This window comes from Desmodus rotundus, chromosome 10 (assembly GCF_022682495.2).
Source record: "Desmodus rotundus isolate HL8 chromosome 10, HLdesRot8A.1, whole genome shotgun sequence".
Classification (NCBI taxonomy): Eukaryota; Metazoa; Chordata; class Mammalia; order Chiroptera; family Phyllostomidae; genus Desmodus; species Desmodus rotundus.
This window is the reverse complement of record NC_071396.1, coordinates 74839583-74859474: the sequence shown is the minus strand read 5'-3', so window position 1 is coordinate 74859474 and position 19892 is coordinate 74839583. Positions and strand designations below refer to the sequence as shown.

Below are 19892 nucleotides of genomic sequence, written 5' to 3'. Positions count from 1 at the left end.
TTTTTTCTTGTTCCCCCCTCATACATTCCCATCAACAGTGTAGAGGATTCTAATTTCTCCACATATTAAACAACACTGGTTATTGCCTGTCTTCACACCTAGCAGGTGTGAAGTAGTATCTCTGTGTGGTTTTGATTTCCATTTCTCCCATTGGCTAGTGATGCTGAGCATCTTTTCATGTGCTCATTGGCCATCTGTATGTCTTCTCTGGATAAAGGCTGATTCAGATCCTTTACCCATATCTTAATTAAGCTGTTTATCTTTTTATTATTGACTTGTAATAGGACTTCAAATATTGTAAATATAAGTCCCTTATCGGATAAATGATTCACAAATAATTTCTCCCATTCTGTGCATTCTCTTTTCACTTTCTCGGTAGTATCCTGTGAAACATAAATAGTTTTAATTTTGATGGTGTCTAGTTTTTTTTTTTTTATTGTTTGTTCTGTATCTAAAAAATCATTGCTTAATCCAAAGTCATGAAGATTTACACCATCATTTTCTTCTAAGAATTTTATGGTTTTAGTTTTTACATTAGGTCCTTGATCTCTTTTTAGTTACTTCTTGTTTGTGAGGTAGGGGTTCAACTTCATTCTTTCGCATGTGTATATCCAGTTGCCCCAGCACCATTTGTTAAAAAGATTATTCTTTCCCCCATTTAATAGTATTGGCACCTGCAAAATTCAGTTGATCATAAATAGGAGGATTTATTTCCAGACTTTTTCAATTTTAAACCATTGATCTCGGGGTCTGTTCTTATGCTAGTACCACACTGCTGTGTTAAATGTAGTTTTGTATTAAGTTTTTAAATGGGGGAAGTGAGAGTCTTATAACTTTGTTCTTTTTCAATATTTTTTGAGTATTTTGGAAATATTTTCATATTTTTTAAGTAAACATGGAAATTGAGTCCCTTCAATTTCCATATGAATTTTAGGATCAGCTTGTCAATTTCTGCAAAGTAGCCAGTTGGGCTTTTGATAGGGAGTGAATTGAATCTGTAGATCAACTTGGGGAATACTGCCATCTTAAAATATTAATTAGTCTTCCAATTCATGAATATGGATGTTTACCATTTATTTAGATCTTCTTTAATTTTTCTCAACAATGTTTTCTAGTTTTCAGAGTGTAAGTTTTATACTTCTTTTGCCAAATATTTCCCTATTTTATTCTTGTTCATGCTATTATAAATGGAAATCGTTTCTTAATTATATTTTTCGATCTTTTATACCATTTTTGTGACTTTTCTGTAGATGTACAAAGGAAAAATTTAAAAGAAGCATGACCATATCAAATAATTGCAACTAAAATACATACATTGTTGATGGGGGTGTAAATATAACCACCTTATTAAAAAATTAGCATTATTTAATAAAGTTGAAAAAATACATAATCTCTTCTCCAATGATTTTACTCCCAGAGAAACTCCAGTGTATGTATACCAGCACTATTTGAAATACTGAGAAACTACAAACAACCCAAATGTCCATCAGTAGTAACTAACGTCAGCATGATGTTCTCTAACACACCGCTCACATTTGAGTTTCACTTGGTTGTCCCAGGGTTGTGTTTTCAATTTTTTATTTTTAGGTCTAGTATCTAATTAATAATTAAGCACTACCCTTGATTGGTAGTATCTACTGCCAGATGTCTACACTGTAAAGATACTTTCTCCTCTTTGTAATTTTTAATATGTGGATAATACTTTCAGACTGTGTGAATATTTGCTCCAAATGACATTATACCCAATGGTTTTAGTATCCATGAACAATACTTGTCAGAATCAATAATTACATTGGTATTTCAAAATAAGGATTCTCTAATTCTATCATTTTCCTACATTTATTAGGTAGTCCTCTTTTGTAAAGAAAGGCTCATTCCCCTACCCCTCACATCTCCTGCCCCTTTTATTTCTTTAGTATTACTATGGACTCATGGTTTAATAGGTTATGATCTATTGCCATCATTCCTTTTGATACCCCAAATTACCAAATTTGGCCAATAAAATCCTCTTCAAGCAGGCTGTTATGTCTTTTTGAAATGTCCTTATAAATCTTAGAGTACTTCCTTGCGTTCTAGAATAAGATATTCCACCTCAGAGTTAGGACAGTCAGGAATGGTATTTATAAGCCAAAATCTGGATGCTAAATGTTCACACTGATACTGAGCTATAGGAAACATTTAATTTTTTTCAAGTTATGAGTTCATACTTATATCTCTAATATAAATCTATAAGAAATATTCCTTACTTTTCCCCATTCCATATTTGAGGCTCCCTTCTTTCATGTGAAAACACTTTGTTCAACAACATTAAAATATTTATCTATTTGCTGTATCCTATGAAATACAAAATAGTTTTAAAATTATTAATACCACTTCCAATAACATAATGATTAAAACTCAAGATTTATTTGTAATTCTTTTTGCCCTTAGGATAGATCACATTGAGATTATACAATAAAGAAGCTTATTCCAAAAATACCTGAATTTTTTTTTTGGTGTGTGGTTAACATCTTAATTTGTAGTTAGGTTCATTTATTTCTGTTTGCATTCAATATTGTTTTTCTCTATCATTTTAATTTTTTGAATACGAAACTAATAAGGATCAAAAGTCAAAACTACATAAAAAGTTATACCCATCCCTATCTCTTCAACCCCATACAGATAAACTTTTTCAGTAGTGTCTTGTTTAGCTTTTATGTTTTGTTTGTCTTTCAAAAATATGCACAGAGGGGTGTAATCTGAAATGGTCCAAACTGCTGCGAAAGGCGTATCTGAGGTCACTTTCTATCTTCTTGATAATTTGTTTATCTTTGTTCTATAGGATTAAATAAAAGTTTATATTCTAATAAATTATGAGTAAATCTGTCACATTTTTCCAACTCAATAAAAACTGGGCCATAGCACTTTCCACCTGGGGTACTGATGGGGAACCAAGAGATTTAAGGCCATGTCTACCTAAATACTAAATCTTACTTTTGACCTGAGTGGGAACTTAGGAGGCCACAGTAACTCTTCTTTTATGACATTTTACAACTCACTGGGTTCTAGAACAGAGCCCACAGGGGTTGGGAATCACTGTGTTCCCTATTGCTGATTAATCTGAACCCAGAGAGCTGACGTAAGTGGTGCCCCCAGACGTCATGGATGCCTTCCACAGAAATAACCGACTCGAAAGGTCCCTGGAGAGAACCTTCTTGGACAGCAAAAGACTCAACAGCTCAAATGAAGCCCCTTGGGCCCCTTTTTCCTTACTGAAGGCTACAGAATCCAGATGGGCTTCTTTGGCCCTTTATGGGATTCAAGAAAAACAACATGTCCTCTGAGGCAATTCCTCTAAAAACTTGAAAAGAAAAACAGCAGAGTTTCAACCACCTAAGGGCTTTGAAGGGGGATAAAAACAAGAACACACACACCAAGTCCACAATACCTGGAAAGCACTAGTGTCAAAGGCCTTGCCAGAAAGGTCAAAAGTCTGAATGAGTGGCCAGAACCCATCACTAGAAGGAGCTAATGGGTCCTGATTTCAGGTAAAGCTGAAAATGATCAAAGAAATCCAAAATGTCGAGGTATCATTAAAGGTGACCCAGTACTCATCTCCATGCCCCACTGCCCTGCCTGTTTATTTGGAGAGAACAATGTATTCTAAGGTGAATGTTCTCATCCCTTGATTTTTTTTAAATAAAGAATTTCATTTCTAACTTTTTTATCTCTAATTTTTATTTCTTATTTTTCTGATCAAGAAGATATCCTAAAGAAAATAAAACCCTCAGTTAGCTGTTCATCTTTTCTGAGGATTGAATTAATTTCTCCAAAGGTGTGTTATACAAAAAACATTCTAATGCTTAAAAGGATATGAAAATCAAGAAAATATTAAATCATTAGAGCATGCTAAGTTTTTAAAGCATGACGATAACAACGGGTATTCCTTCACTCTGGCAATCTCTTTTTAGCAAATAACCTGGAAATTGAAATAGCTGGTTACAGTTCCTGCTAATCACTTCCAGTGCCCATTGCACTGGCAGTCCCTTTGTCTTCTGGTGGCTCAGCTGCCTCCCTTCTGTCTTTCCAATGGGGGAGAGTTTTTAATCTGGGTCTGGCCAGACCTGTCTGTGCAGTGTGTGTGTACTCCTGTGCTGTTTGTTTGGGTCAGGAGGGAAGTAGCAGAACACCTGCACAGAACAGCACCCTGAACACACAGATGCAACTTCAGAGCTCTGTGCGACTGACAGATATACCTGATACATATGTACCTAAGATCTCTACTCTTGGGCAAAGTAGATTTCTAGAATGTGGTTTTGATGACTTAATATGTTTTTGCCAGAGGACTACCAAATCTTAAATATTACTTGTTTTCCTTTTAAAATAGATTTGAACTTAAACTTCAATAAAATGTTATAAAAAATTTAGTGCAATAAATACTAAGTGTCTGCTGCGTCATAAATGAGACAAAGATGTTTCCTGAATCTTTTACTTTCTAGTTGAAGAGAAAGAGCATTACTAAACTTGCAGCCACAGCACTGTGCTGAGCTCCACAGCAGGAGAACCACGGGTGCAGATGAGCACATGAAAATGAGCTGAGGAAGAAAGGCTGAGAAAGTGTGTGTCTCAGAAGCCGAAGATACTGCAGGGAAGTAGTGGAGGACACCTGTGTTGTGAAGAGTTCAGAGACGGACTGAGAAGGTCATTGGTATCTTTGGTGAAGAGTCCTGTAAGGGTGGGCGTGGGAAGTAGAGGCCAGTTTCCAGGGTGTTGAGGAGTGACTGGGAGGTGAGGAAATGGAGATACTAACAACAGGCAACTCTCTCAGTAGGTTTGGCAGTTAACTGGAAGAGAATGAGCTGGAGGGTTAGGGAGGGTTAACAGAGGCTTGTTTTGTCTTCCAGAGAGTGGGGCCAGTTTAAACAGATGGAATGAGCCCCGGGAGAGAGGGAAGTTGAAGGTGACAATGTGAGAAAAAGTAATAGTGAGTTCCATGAGAAGAAGAAGTGGTATTTAGAACAAGGTGGGAGAATTACACTGAAATAGAGGACAGTTCTTTCACTGATCAAGAGGAAAAGGACAAAGATGGATGTGTCTACAGTTATCTGAAGGTTTCTTCTATTGGGGTGGGGGAGGAGGGCAGTTAGTGGCATGGCCATTTGCTAAGACAGAAGGAAGTCAGAACTTTGAGTGAATGACAATAGCCACTGTGGAGAATGGGGGAGAGATCCAGCCAAAGAACCAAAAAAGAATTTATGATGGCATCAGTTGGAAAGATTGATTTTCCACTCCCCCCAAAAAAACTGAAGAAAAGGAGTCTGTGGTCTGACATTGGGGATATTAGAATTAAGAATTCCAGGACCCAGCAGGGTCTGGATATGACCAGGGAGCAGGTGACTGAGGAAGAATGTAGGCAAAGGTGTTTGAGGATGAGGAGCTTAAGGTACCGAGCTAGGATACTGGCTGGTCATCCACCTGAACAGAAAGTACCTTTGGATGGATGCAGATTGGGAAGCAGAGAAAACTGTGAGCCAGGTGCTAACATCTTAAATAAACCAGGGATGGGTACTGGGCAGCTAACTACATAGTTGAAAATGACTTTAAGAATGCTAATTTTAGGTGCTTGTTCAGTTGCATTTGTACAGGGAATCTCTGCTGTTTCCCTGTCTCACCCCAGGACAGAGTGGTTTCCTAGCACTTTCTTTCCTGGGATCCCCTTCCTACTACCTTGGTCCCTACGCAATAAATATTGCTTAGACTTTAGGTGACTGACAAGGGTGGAAAGTTGGTAAGACCAAGAAAAATATATTTTAGAATGTGAAAATTACCTTCCTCTATGTTTTCACTCCCCTTCTAACCTCTACCACCACCTCGACACTTCCTTATACCCATTTGGATAGAACATTCTATGCACCTATCAGCAGATGGAAATGTCTTTCTGGTCCTTTTATAAGCAGGCATGTGTTAAGGCATCAAATTTGTGTCATTCCCCTGAGCATGATAAACCTTGGCTAGATACTGCCAGATTGCCTCCCATTCACTGGGGGCTCCCACCTACACCATTTGAAAATCAGGAAGGAGGAAAGTGTGATCAGTGAGTAATACTTCCTATTTTTATCCCACTCACCTTAAATTGGAAGTGGCTTGCATTTTTAATGCACCAACACCTTAGTATTCTAATTTGTAGAACTTAGATTCTAATTTATAGTCTCCTGAATTAGAAGAATTATGCTACAACATCAAACTTTTTAAAATAACACTGGAACAGAAGTATTTCCTATAGTCTAAAAATTCCTTATGCTGGTTCTCTACTGACCACTCCAGCAGTCACAAGTCCATTTTGGGCAAACTTACAAATATTTAAGACATTTCTTTTTTTTCTACCCTCAAATTCTTTTCATAACATTTTCTTTTGCTCCCTGCCTCCCTTCCTTAATTAGCAGTAGTTGAGATATCCAGTGCTGTGCCTTAGTGCTGGGTCTGCAGCAACGTGATGGTTTCTATTTTCACCTTTTTCTTTCAGCCATCCCAGGGCTGCCAAGGATATGGCCTTTCTGCATGCCCTGGCTGCTCCTAACTGCCTGGTGCTTTTCCTGGCACGATGGCTGCTGAAATGCTTTCTGTAGGGAAAGGCAAGTGGAGGGCTAGAGAGAGGAACCTCCACTTTCTCCCTCAACTCTCCATTCAACCATTAGTTGGGCACTGGCTGCCAGTCCTGAGAGAGGCACCATATCAGGCAGTAGGCAAACAGAGATGAAAAAATGGTTCTTGTCCCCACGGTCCTGTCCTCTGTGACCTTAAGCAAATGAAGCTCTCCTTGATTCACATGGCAAAATATGAGGTAACTGAGTCAGATGATTTATTGGGAATCCTTTCTGTTTTTATAGCTCTAAGTTTTTTGGTTTTTTTAAAAAAAGATTTTATTTATTTGTTTTTAGAGAGAGGGGATGGGAGGAAGAGAGGGAGAGAAACACTGATGATCAATCAATTGTCTCTCATCCATCCCCAACTGGGGACCTGGCCCGAAACCCAGGCATGAGGCTTGACTGTGAATTGAACCAGTGACCTTTCAGTTCACAGGCCAGCACTCAGTCCACTGAGCCACACCAGCCAGCGTATATAGCTGTAAGTTTTAAAAGTTGTTTTAGTGGATAATCTCTTGCTAACTATTTACTCTGCTCTGGATAATTTCTCTTTACATCTTAATATTCTTATGATCCTTCCTATCAATTGTTACATGTTCCAACAATATGAAGGTATTTAAATATCAAAGCAAATACATTCTGGTATGTTATGATATGAAATATTATACATTCATTAAGAATGATGCTTACAAAAGCTTTTCAGGACATAGGAAAATGTGTATGCTATAAGGTTGAGTAAAAAAGCAGACACAGGTAGAGAAGAAAGCCTGGGACACCAACTACTAAGTCATTTGCTAATATGTAGATTTTAACGGTGGTTTTCCTTGAAAGGTGGGATTATAAATGTTTCTTTCTTTTATTTTTCAAAATAAAGAATATTGTAGCTATGTTTTTCTATAATAAAAATGAATATAGTTATTTTAAAATATATAGAAGTGGTTGTTTTGGCAGCAAAAATTTCAGTATGTATGCCAAAGCCAGGTATGAATAATTTTTAAAATATGTTTGCCTTGAATTTTCTAAATCTATCCATAACATTGATTTTTCTAGATTTTAAGCTTATGTAACTAGTCAAATTCTGGTGCCCTTCTGAGGAGTGATAATCTTAAAATACTCACTTTAGAAAATTCAGAGGGCATTGAGAAGGGAAAAGGAAAGACCTATATAACTTCTGGACCTGTCAAAAATGCATGGTTTTATTTAGGGCATTGCATTTATCAAGAGAGGTGAAAGTACAGGTCGTCAAGAGGTTATTTCAGGAAAAGGCTCTGCAGAGAGCACAGCTGCTGCCCGTGGGTGACTTCACCATGTGAAATAGGTGCTATGAGTTTGCTCAAGCACGGTTTGGGATATCAGATCACAAACTCAGGAAGGCCACAAATGCCAGCTGGCACAACTAAAACACCTATAAGAGAAGGTGCTCCCTCCATGTTATGAAAGTGGAAAATCCATAAGAAGTAAAGCATATGGTCAATGCTTGGTGTGACTAAAGACCATCCATTTCCCTCCATGGAAGGGGCAGAAAGAAAATGAAGAAATGACCAGTAGCTGAGGATGCCTAGAACTCCCTCTGGTTTCTGAGACAGCTATAAGAGAAGGTGTTAGATCTTCTCTGGCTAATCACCTACAAGTCAGTCCAATAGGTTTTGTAACAGGGCAACAGGTCATTTTGTAATTGACATTCAGAATTTTAGAGGCTAAAGAGAAGACTGCACTGTTACCAGGCATTTGGGCCTCCAGAAGGTGTGGATTTTATATGTATCAGTATTAAAGACAGAAAAATCAACTGTCAGTCAGCTTATTTGGCCCATGTAGCTAACAATAAAGGATTTCTCACGGAGCTGTGCTACTCAAAGTGTGGTCCTCTGACCAGCAGCACTGGCATCTCCTGGGAGCTTGTTAAAAATGCGGAATCTGTAGTCCACCCAGACCCACTGAAGGGGAATCTGTATCCACACTAAAGTTTAAGGAGAAACTGTATGACAGGCATGAGACATAACCCACACTTTAAGCTCCTCTGAAATCTTCTGTTTCCTATACCTATTTGCAAATATATTGAAAGTAATTTTTTTTTTTACTGTGGCAAAGATTCCTTCTTCTGCTAAAATCTATGTGAGTATGTGTATGTGTGTGCTTTCCCCAGCTAAAGTACTCAGAAGCAACTTGACATTTATAATTTCCTTTTCAAACCTAGTTTACAAAAGCAATCACTTTCAGCTGTCCCAATTTTCGAAATTCTTTACTGTTTCTTATCGTTCTAAGCAAATTTTATTTGTTTATATATTTGAAAGGGGTATTATTTACCACAGATTTCTAGAGTTTTGCTCTCTACATTTTCATATTTTCTGGGAAAATATTTTTCTTCTAGGCTTATTCTTTTAAAGTACCTAATTAAGAGAAATTCCAACTATTTTTTAACAAGGCTTCCCATTGTTGACACGGAGGATTGTGTTCTGGTGTGTCTAGGTTGAAAATGTGCTGGTATTGTGCTAAATTACTAAGACTCCACCTAGGGATATTTGACCCATCTGAGCCATAGAAGAAGTTCAGGTGGCATAGACCCCATCATCACATGCTGGGCTATCCTTGCTTTGAGAAAATTTCTCTTCATAAATGAGTGACCACTTTTTAGTCCACTGATGCCACTATCAGGGAAACATGTACATCAATTTCCCCTTGACCATGGAGGGGAAAAGGCCAGAATAGTTTGAGGAAAAACTTACAGATAAATTCAAATAATAAAGTATTCTTTATATTACTGTAAAAAAGGATGGAATTGTTCTATAAAGATTTGGATTAAACAAAAGAAAGAGGCAGAGGGCATCTAAGGCGAAATCTACACAGGGTCCTCTTTAAAAGTTCAATCTTACCTGATTGTCGAATCCGTTGAAGAGTTTGCTGGACTAGAACCTCTGATCTTGGGACAATGATGATGAAGTCCACTTTGCTGAAGTGGCCAAGGTCCAGGCTCTGGCTGCCACTGTCTGCTATAGCACACACCTGGGATAAGAGTTTTCTGGCAACTGTAAGCTGTGGTTGATAAATTTGGAAGGTTTCATTATCTAAATCTAAAATTAAAAAGTTATAAAAAGAAGATTAATTCACTTCTGTGATGATCACTGTGAATCCATAATGGGGACGCACACACACGGTAAAGTAACGCTCTGTCACCAAGAGCTCACACTTTCTATTTTCACTCTCTATTATGTTTTACTAGGTTTGCCTGTTTTCCCTGAAAACTTGGCTGAAAGGATGTGCTCAAGAGTGGTGTGATAATTTCACAAATATATTATTTTTAAATCAATTATCTCACAGATCACTAAATCAACACCCCCCCCACCCAGCAATGGGTGGGGGGTAGGGATGGGGGACTGACCACACCCTCTCAGCTGGAGCCAAGACTCATCTCTGGAAAGGGGAGGAAAGAGTTCCTAGTTTTCTTTAGCACTATCATCACAGGTCAGGTGCCCTAGCTCAGACCCAGTTCGGGCAAGGAGACAATGTCTTAACTGTAACGATGCTGAGTTCCTTTGAGCTTTTCTGGATGGCACCACAGTAAACACTTCCTCTTCAGCAAGTCCACTGCAACATGATTTAAAATACTCCTCCCTGTGACTGCATAACGTAGGTCACAGAGACTCTACCTTCATCTTTTCACACTTGACTTTGCCAGTACTTGTGACCTGACAGGTCTAGGTGATTGTGGTCAATTCCAGTGCTGACGCCTGCACTATCTCAAGAGACCGGACTCATGACTTGGCCGGCTGGCCACTCAATAGGTGATGTATTAGGAAAACATTGCCCAGATACTCAGTATGTCAGTAGCTTTTTATAACAAGTTACAAGCAAGCAATCAATCTCTCTTATACATGCATGTGTGTACTCACACAATGAGACAGGCTTAGTCAGCTAAATGCCTGGGTAGGCAACAACCAATACTTCTTTAAAGGGCTTCTTTTTATCAGTAACGCATGTGGAAATCTGACTGGTACACACAATGGCCCAATTAACCTGTGCTAATTAATATTCTCTAAAATCAAACTGCAATATAGCCAACACAAAGATGGTAGCCATGATGCCTCAGCCACCACAGAACTCTGGCAGTGAGTGGAGATTTATACAGGTAGGCCTGCCTACTGGCTGAGAGAACCCACTAGAAAAGTCCAAAGCTGTCACTTTTCGTAGTAGCCCCAAAAGTTTCCAATCCACAAAGAAAATAAGTCTGTCTTCTGATCAGTAGGGCACAATTTTTTTCATTTCACAAGTTAGATGGTGGGGACTTCCATAGAAAATGGCATAATTTTGTAGAATTTAACTGAGCAAATTTTGAAGTTTGAAGAAACCTAAAAATATTTTTAAGCCATGTTTCTTAAACAGTGAATCAAGGATATGTATATGGGAATGTGTAAGTCCTTTGGGAAATTATAAATTCCAACTTTGTTAGTGATTTAAAACAGTATAAACACTTTTTTGATCACCTGAATTACCACTTTATTACTGAATAACATACAGAAGTCAAAAAATTTTATTGTCTGTATTTGCATTTGTTTTTATGGCCAACCCAATGCCAAGCCTTGCTACTTTTATTGCTGAAGCGACCCTAATACATATATGATGCATACCTATGAAGTGGAGGCCAAAAGGCTGTCAGCAGCAGCTTATATTGATCTGTTTTGTATCTATGCTTTCTCCTGTTCTTTTTTTCCATCCTTTCCTATGATGTCCGTGTCAAACAGGGAATTGGGAAAGGATCTGAACTGAAAGGAATCCAATACAACGACTGAATTCCTCCCCCCCCCCAGCCCCACCATCTCCCTTTGCATCCTAGAAGCTTGTGACAGGGCAGATGATGTTTTGCTATTGCTGTTCTATCTGCCAGGAGGGCCTCGCTACCCCTAATTACGTGTGTTTTACACGTCAGAGAGCAGATGAAGGGAATGGAGAGCCAGGAGCCCTGCACAGACTGCAGTCTAGACCACTTCAAGTAGTTTTTTCAAGGCCTCCACGAGCACCAACAACTCTCTGGGCACAGCTAGGGGAGCTAAGGAAAGTACAGCAAGGACTCAGGAATCTTTCCAGGAAAAAAGAGACAATGCTTAGAATAAAGTGTTTGGCTTTTAGATTCTAGGAGATATTTACTAAGAATAAAGTTTTTGATCCAGGCTACTTGGAAAGGCATTTTTAATTTGAGCCAGATTTATCATGTAGATAATGATGAAAAGCCTGTCATAGTCTGCAATTTGAAGATGAGACCTCATATCTTCAGAATAACTTAGCCCCTATAATGTCTGTCCTGAGGACTGATTTTCTGCTTTTGGTCTGAGGTGACATTACCCAGGTTTTGTGTGGGAATCATAGCAGCAGCCTCCTGAGTTGACAAATATTCATTAAGGCCTCCGTTGAAAGGGGTAACAACACTGTCTCCTCTTCTTTGTTGCATTTTTTCTAGCAGCTTGTCCAGGTCATCACCTATTACAAAATAAAGCAGAGATAAGAAGACTACAAGGGATGATGTGTTTTCATCAGTCTCCAAGTAGGGCAGTTAAGCTGGGTTCTGATCAAGACTTGTCAGTCAGCCAGCTTTTCACGTCCGAGTTTACACCTGGCCATCACTGCAGCAGAGTCTCCATAGCTGGAGCTACCATCCTGTATATTGTGCTTATACTTCACATGCTTTCACATGCTGAATCTCTCTTGACCTCCACAATACTAAAGCAGGCAGGATGGGATCATTATATCTCCACGTGACGTATTAAAAAACTGAGATCTTGCGAGAGAGATTCTTGCCTAAGGTCAGACAACAAAGTAGTAGCTGAGCTGAAGCCTCCCATTGATCCCTGTGCCTTCCTCTGGACCCCTTTGCTGTGTCAGTCACAAAATACTGAGGATAAACCACTCCAAACGAAGGGAGAATGAAGGGAGCTCAGCAGGCAAGCTTAAGCTCCACTCTTATCTCTTTGACAGGCAAAGATGTAAATTCAGAAATCACACAGCCCGGGTTGGCAATGTGGCTGAGTCCTACAACCACTCACCTAACGATGTGGTTTTGAAATGTGATGCCAGGAAACTGACCTTTCCTGTGATGAGCTCATAACTTATTTCTTTTAAAAACTCACTTGTGGTGAGCATGCTCTCTGCCAGAGCTCTGGATTGATGCTGACCTGAAGAACAGAGGGAGGGAAGATGATGGGCCAGTGAGCAAATGTTCACTGTGACATGATTTACAACAGCAAAAACTACAGTATAGAATGATAGGATCTTGGTTAAAAAAATTACGGCACATCAAAAGATGGAAAATGAACAGCATTCAAAATGACAATTCTAAACAAAATTTTTAAAAAATATGGTGTTAGGTGATCAAAGGAAAAGATGACATATCTTATATTTCTAACAGTGAAAACATACCATACCTGTGTTTAAAGACTAGAGAAGAATGTGAAAAACCTTTAAAAATTGTGTTTGCTTGGTTATAATCTGTCTCAAAAATAATAATTTATGTTAAGTTGATTTTACAAATGAAAATGAAAAAAAAATCTAATGTATTACACTTGTTGAAAGAGACATGTATCATCTAGACAGATGGGCAGGCAGGTTTTCTCAAAGTGAGGGTGCTCAGCCTCTTTGATAGGAAGAGCTGAGAGCCACTAACTAAAGAAAAGCAAAATTTAGTCCAAATGGCTACTCGAATGGTGCCTGATAGAAAATCAGCACAAGAAACAAACAAACTAAAAAAACATTTTGTAATGAATTAACTTTCTAAACCTTTTACAGAGAGTCAGCATTATCCTCTTCAGTGAGGAGGTGAATAAACATGAGCTAAGTTCCTGGCAAGTTTGATTAACTGGCTTAGGCCACCTGTGGCAGTGGCTTCATCACATGCTAAAGTGGTAACATTTCAAAAACTTTTTAAGGACAAGTTACATGAGACAAGGGTATCTGTTACGAGGATATGCTTTGAAATAATGCTCCCACAACCAGCTGACAAGGACACCAGCCAAAGTAAGGGCTACAAAAATCTGATCTGAGGAGGAAATGAAAAAATTAGGAGGAAGAACCCAACTGGGAGCACTTAACCAGAGATTACTTGCATGGATGCCTGAAACACCCAATAGCTATTTTTCAAATGAACAAATGATTAAATGAATGGATTTTTAAAAAACAAGAAATATTACTCACCTAATACTACCACACAAAATTCATTTCCTCTTATTTTCGATGCACAAATTGCCACCACATAATCTGGAAGCCTTTGATAGTGTCTCATTTCACTGAGAGTCCTCAATGTCTCTGAAATGCCCTCCGCCAAAGAGTTTTGGGTCACAATCACATGAACCAAGTCTTGAGATACGCTGGCAATTAATCTAGCAAGCCAGGGGAGTTGTCCTGGGGACACAGGTGCACACTGAGCACCCATCTGCAGGGCTCTCTCTCTCAGAGTAAACTCCTGCATAGCTTTCAGCATAATTTGCTCAAATTCTTCCCTGAGAGGTATCTGATCAGGACCTAAATTGAAGAGAATTACAGCTAGAATTTTTTAAAAATCACAGCTAGAAAAGAAAGACATGTATCAGTGTGCAGTCCTTCTAAGCCCACCATACATACTTGAACTGGCAAACAAGCTTTTTCATGTAGTGGCCACAAGTTTAGAGCCCCACTAACCATTTTCCATTGTGAAATTACCTTCTCTAATTTCTTTCTGCCTCAATAGTTTTTGTTTGTTTGTTTGTTTGTTTTTAATGTAGGTTTCTGTTCTCCTTTATTCTAATCTTGGTATCTTTAGAAAAGGTTGTACAGAGACATAGTATTAATTCCATTGTATGACTCAGGAGATGGTCACAAAGTGGCATATGGCCTGGCCTATATTAACTTGGCATTGTGGAAATGGTCAGTGACTAATGAAATAAGAAGTTAACCTATTGGTTTACTGTAATCAACCTTTGAGTTCACTCATTTTTCATTTGACTTATAGGTACTATGTAAAACACTTTCATGTATTGCCTCTATACCAAATTTTGAGAATACTGTCCACAGGAAAAGTAAGTTTAAATATTTTCACTCTCAATTTATATTTCGGCAGCCTCACACTTTCCCCAGCTAGAGCATGCTCTCACCACCTGGTTATTCCCAGTATTCTGGGTGGTTAGGTATGGCATGTAGCCCTCTTCCCCAGCAGTGGTTGTGGCTAAGCTTCTACAGGTGACCTGTGGCCTCTAGAACTAGGGGGATTTTGTTTCTCTTATTCTCTTTAGAAACTCAATCAGTCTTTAGGGCAAAATAAGCAAGTCAATGTTTGGCATCCAAGTGACACAAATGAATTCCTACATTTAGTTTGAATTAAAACCAGCAAAACTATGGTCAATTCCACTGTTCAGTCTTTTTAGGTTTTTTTCTCTGTGTGGACCTGAGATTTGAAACTTGGGCTCCTGTAAACAGATACAGACTCCTCAGAGTCTTCGATCTGAGATCAAGCAATAGTCTCAGAACTCAGCACTAAAAGCCCCTTGCAAAAGAATACAGGGATAAGGGACTGTACTTCTGTATGGGAAGGAGACACCTTGAGCAAGTCAGAAATCTTTCCTTCCTCTAATAGGGGTAGAAGTGGCCTCCCTGGCCCCTATCCGTCTTCTCTGGAAAAGCAAGAAAATGAAGGTTTAGTAATGTTTTAGGATAAGAAAAATTAAATAAAATATTATACATTTTAATATTACACAGTTTTTCCAGGGTTGGCTAGAGGTCAGAGGAAGGTAGCAGAGTGAAATCCTGACAGATTTTTCTCTTCTATACATGGAAAGAGGGCCAGAAAATTGCAATGCTGACGTATTTATGTTTTTTATGTCTTCCCCAATCACTTGCTAGAGGGACGTGGATGCCTTCTTATCATCTGGGAGCCACCAGGGCATCTGATCTTCCTGTCGCTTTCTCAAATTAGCATCATGGTTAGTGGTCTCTAGGTATGCACTTGGTAGTGAATTTGAAGTGGATAGATTCGCATTGACTGTATGAGATGAAGGGAAGGTGGTCGTCTACCTAAAGCTTTCTTCCATCAGAAAAAGTGACAACTCAAAAGCATTTGGTTCTGACTGTCTCCAATTTCTCTACTGCCTCTCACAGATGACCTAAAGGCTCAGAGGCCTGGTTAATAGGTATGCCCATAAGACCCACCCAAACCACGCTGAACATGTTAATAGTAACATGTTCTATTAGGCAGCATAATTAGTTCCAAATATAAAGGCATTCTGGGAAAATAAAATCATTGAACATGTTCATAGCATTCTCCATGGCCTTAAAATCACTTTTTATAGAGTTTTGACTGAATTACTGTTAGGAATTGGAAAAATGGAATAATGTATCAAAGTTTAGATGAGGTAAGAGGCTTCTTAGAGTAAAATGCCATGCTTCCAATCACCTCCCATCATTTCTTTCATTTTCAGTCTTTACAGCTAAATTGCAGGAGCCTTTTCTCTACTTTCCCCAAACTTGATAACAGTAATTTGCCCCTTCAAGTGCTGATCTCCAGTAACTCAGCTGAGCTCAGGCGTCAGTTCTGATGGCTTTTCAGATAGAACTACCTTAATAGGAAAACACAAGGTTCCACCAGACTCAGAGCCATCCAAGAATCTCTGGATTTGCTGATTTCATTATCTACTTCAAAAGATTTTCAGATTGTGAAATAACAGAGATTTTCTTTTTAAGAGACTGTAGTTGAAAGGCCTGGTCCTCTGAAGAATCTTGCTTTTCTTCTTTTGTTACCTCCAGGTAACTGAACCATCAAATTTTTAGACCTGTCCTTTTAGAAATTTGGATTTACCTTTTAAAAATGTCTACCTACTCATATAATCCACAGCATATGGGAAAATACATCTTTTCTTAAGGAAAAATAATTTTTTTATGACTACAGAGGAATTAGTTGTTGAGGAAAAGCAATGTCCTAAGATACACAATTTAGATTTAAAAAAATAGATATTCATGTGCACATTAAGAGACATAACTAACTGGCTGCAGGTAAAACTCTGGAGAGAATTGATCCTTCAGGGCAAAGAAGAGTTTTATCTAATTGAATGGACATTCTTCTATTTTTAAAGATAAGAGCTTTTACTTATTTAAGGGAAGACATTTTGTTTTGACCATTCAGTTCATTTGATTAACATGGACTTTGATTTTTTAACTGTTATTAAGACTGAAAACAAAGCTGTACTGATTGGCTTGGTTTGCATTTGCTATATGTCCTGTTCTACTGACTGGATATATGTAAAGCTCGTTTTAAATCTTGGAATACAGTCAAAAGTCTGTACATAGAAATGAAAATTATGACATCAAATGAGCTGCACACACAAGGTGGTTTTTATAATTTTATTACCCACTAATAAGCATGATTTACATGTCCTAGGTTTTTCATGAAAGTGGCTCATAAGATATCTGAAGTTTTGCAAGTTTCAAAAGCCCATGTCAAAGCAGGTCTTTGGGCTCTCACTGCACCAACAGTCACAGCCACGAATGCTAGCTGATACTTCAAAGAGTGAATCTGGCCTGCTGGAGCCTTTTTTTTTTTTTCTTTTTAACATTGTTGAGCCCAGTGTTTTTATCATTCAACATCAAAATATTTTTAAATGTGAAAAATTCACAAGAGTGTAGATAAAACTTTATAGGTGTAATTTCACATCCTGAATGTCTTCCTAAGTAAATCAGTGGCTTCAAGTCCTAGAGTGAGTGTATGATTAGGCTGCATATGAGATGACCTACTGCAGTTTGCAAAATAAAGGACATTGCAATGTAAATGATGCTGAATCACTATGGTATTGTCAAAGCACCTGCATAAACCCACTGTTGGTCTCGGAGCAATGTCAAATAGGGGAAGTGAAGGGTTCATGACCTACGTATCCCCCTTACCCTAAAGCTTAGAGATGCTTCTAAGGAGATCTAGTTACTACCTCAATGAAGGAAAGCTACATCAAAGAGGTGTAGCGGGAGAAGAAAAAAAATGGGTATAGGGACAGTGGATTAATGAGAGAAAAAGGCTAAGTGGAAAACTGAAAAAATAATTGTCAATGGCTACATTTGCATTTTACATGGTAGCTGCACTTTCAGAAGAGTGACTTGGCCAAGGAGAGGTGACCCTGGCACAGCTCTCTGAGGCTCTGTCATTAAATACTTTGGAGACCTTAGGTCCATCACGAGACTGCACACTAGGTGGAGCAATTGAGCTCTTCTAGGACTCAAAGAAGCAAAGCAAGGTTGCTAACTGAAATGGGGAAGAAAGAGAAGGGAAATAGGCAAGTGTTGGAAAGGGAATAAAATGAATAGAAAAGAAATGGAGGAGAGGAAAGTCAAAAAGAACTGAAAGAAAAGAATATTAGAAATGAAAGAGGGAAAGTTAGAGATAGGCAGATGGATGAATGTGAGAAAGTAGAAAAGGAAAAAATTATATCACAAAAATGAATAAAAATTGTCACCAAATGATTCTTGAAAATAACTTACCCAGCCGCACAAGATACTGTATTGTCAGAAGAATCATATTTTCCACACTCAGCAGTTGGCTGCCAGTCAATCCTAATTGTTCCAAATCTTTGTTTTCCAACTGTGGAATCTTGTAGCTATTCACCAGCAGAGGGCTCACAACAATGTCGCCAACATTTCCATAGAAATAGGGTAAAGTGCCATAGCCTGCCCCAACAGAAGCAGATCAATAAAGTTCAATATTTCATCCTGAGGTCCAATCAGGTACACTTGTTCAACCAGGATAAAAAATGCTTAGTAAAGTTCCCTGCCCTCTGAGATGGTTACCATACCAATCACTCAAATACACCAATCCCAGGGAATTCACTCAGGTGCTCCAAATTCTGCCCTTATATTATATCAGATGAACAGGAAGCAAAATACTCAAAAATTATACTACTGCTGTTTCCCACAGAAGGAACATGTTAATATTCTATCTCAGTTATGAAGGATTGATGAGAGTTTGCAAAACATCTATCTTTTTAAAAACAGTAATAATAAAATATTTTCCCATAAATTCCTGATCATGTTTGTTTTCAGATAAGGCAGAAAAGAAACAGACAAAATATAATAACATGTTTCACTTCCTGAGGTTTTCTTCCAGCAGTCGCAGGTCCTTGGAGGTTCTACTCCTTTTGTTTTCTTAGCTATTTTTATGTTCTCTTCCTGTCAATAAAAGCCTCAAATTATCTTAGAAGTAGATAGCACAAAAATATGTTAAAAACATACCCAGTTTTTGTGGTGTGGCTGGGAGGACAGTCCCTCCATGAGTTTTTCTAAAAGACAGACACCAAAGTGTCCCCATGTTCTGTATCTTTCCAAGGCTTAGTTGCACTATGCATGCAACTCAGATGCTCAATAAACACTCCCTGACTGCCCTGACCGGTATGGCTTAGTTGGTTGGGCCACCCTGCAAAGCCAAAGGTCAATGATTCAATTCCTGGTCAGGGCACATGCCTGGGTTGTGGGCATAGTCCCCGGTTGGGGCACATGCAAGAGGCAACTGATAGATGTTTCTCTCAAACATCGATGTTTCTTTCCTTCTCTTTCTTTTTCCTTTCCTCTCTCTCTAAAATAATTAAGTAAAATCTTTAAAAAAACACTTCCTGATATATGGAGTTTAAATAACTGGGATTTCCCCCAGGGGCTATAGGTCTAGGATCAGTGGATAGGGAAGCCTGATAAAGTACAAGGCTTGAAACAAAATCATTCCTGTCAATCATGTCAGTAGGCTCAAGCCAAAGGCAAGAAACAGATAACACTTCACACAGACATACCCTGAAGACCTAGTGGCGCTTAAAGTGAAGCCTAGTGGCCCTATCTGTTAAGCCCCAAAGGTAAAACAGACAGTCTCCTTCTGGTCTAGATGAGCCCCCAAATGAGGGGACTCTTGAATGGGTATGAAAGGCACTAAATTAGTCTTGGAATCTAGGGACCCCTAAATTTCTACACCTCCACTTACAGACAGCTTGGAAAGACTCAGACTCCTTAAAGATAATGATTCACAGATGCTTCCCCATGGTTCAAATCTGCCACTCTGGGACTTCTTAGTTCTCTTGAGTGGGGCCTATTAGGTGGCTCAGCTTGTTTCTTTTCTCTGTGGTTTGGATCCTTTTGACTTAAATGTCCCTTTCCCTATTTCATCCACTCTCGCCCACCCTTCAGGATCTAGCTGAAAAATCATCCCTGAGAGGTCTTCTCAGACTCTCTTTCAGGCAGAGTTAAACTGCCTTTCCTCTGAGCTCTTGTAGTTCTTGGTTGTGAACCTCCACCAGC

General features: G+C 38.7%; 1 protein-coding gene across 1 annotated transcript in view; it reads right to left on the bottom strand.

Moving 5' to 3' along the window:
• The window catches only part of GREB1L (GREB1 like retinoic acid receptor coactivator), a 266526-nt gene that overhangs the window by 57129 nt on the left and 189505 nt on the right, over window positions 1–19892 (bottom strand). Inside the window, exons 13-17 of the mRNA XM_053913057.1 lie at window positions 18099–18284; window positions 13800–14126; window positions 12656–12784; window positions 11958–12092; window positions 9494–9691 (exon numbers count right to left, since the gene is read on the bottom strand). Coding sequence (XP_053769032.1) covers window positions 9494–9691; window positions 11958–12092; window positions 12656–12784; window positions 13800–14126; window positions 18099–18284 — 975 coding nt within the window. The remainder of the gene's footprint in view (window positions 1–9493; window positions 9692–11957; window positions 12093–12655; window positions 12785–13799; window positions 14127–18098; window positions 18285–19892) is intronic.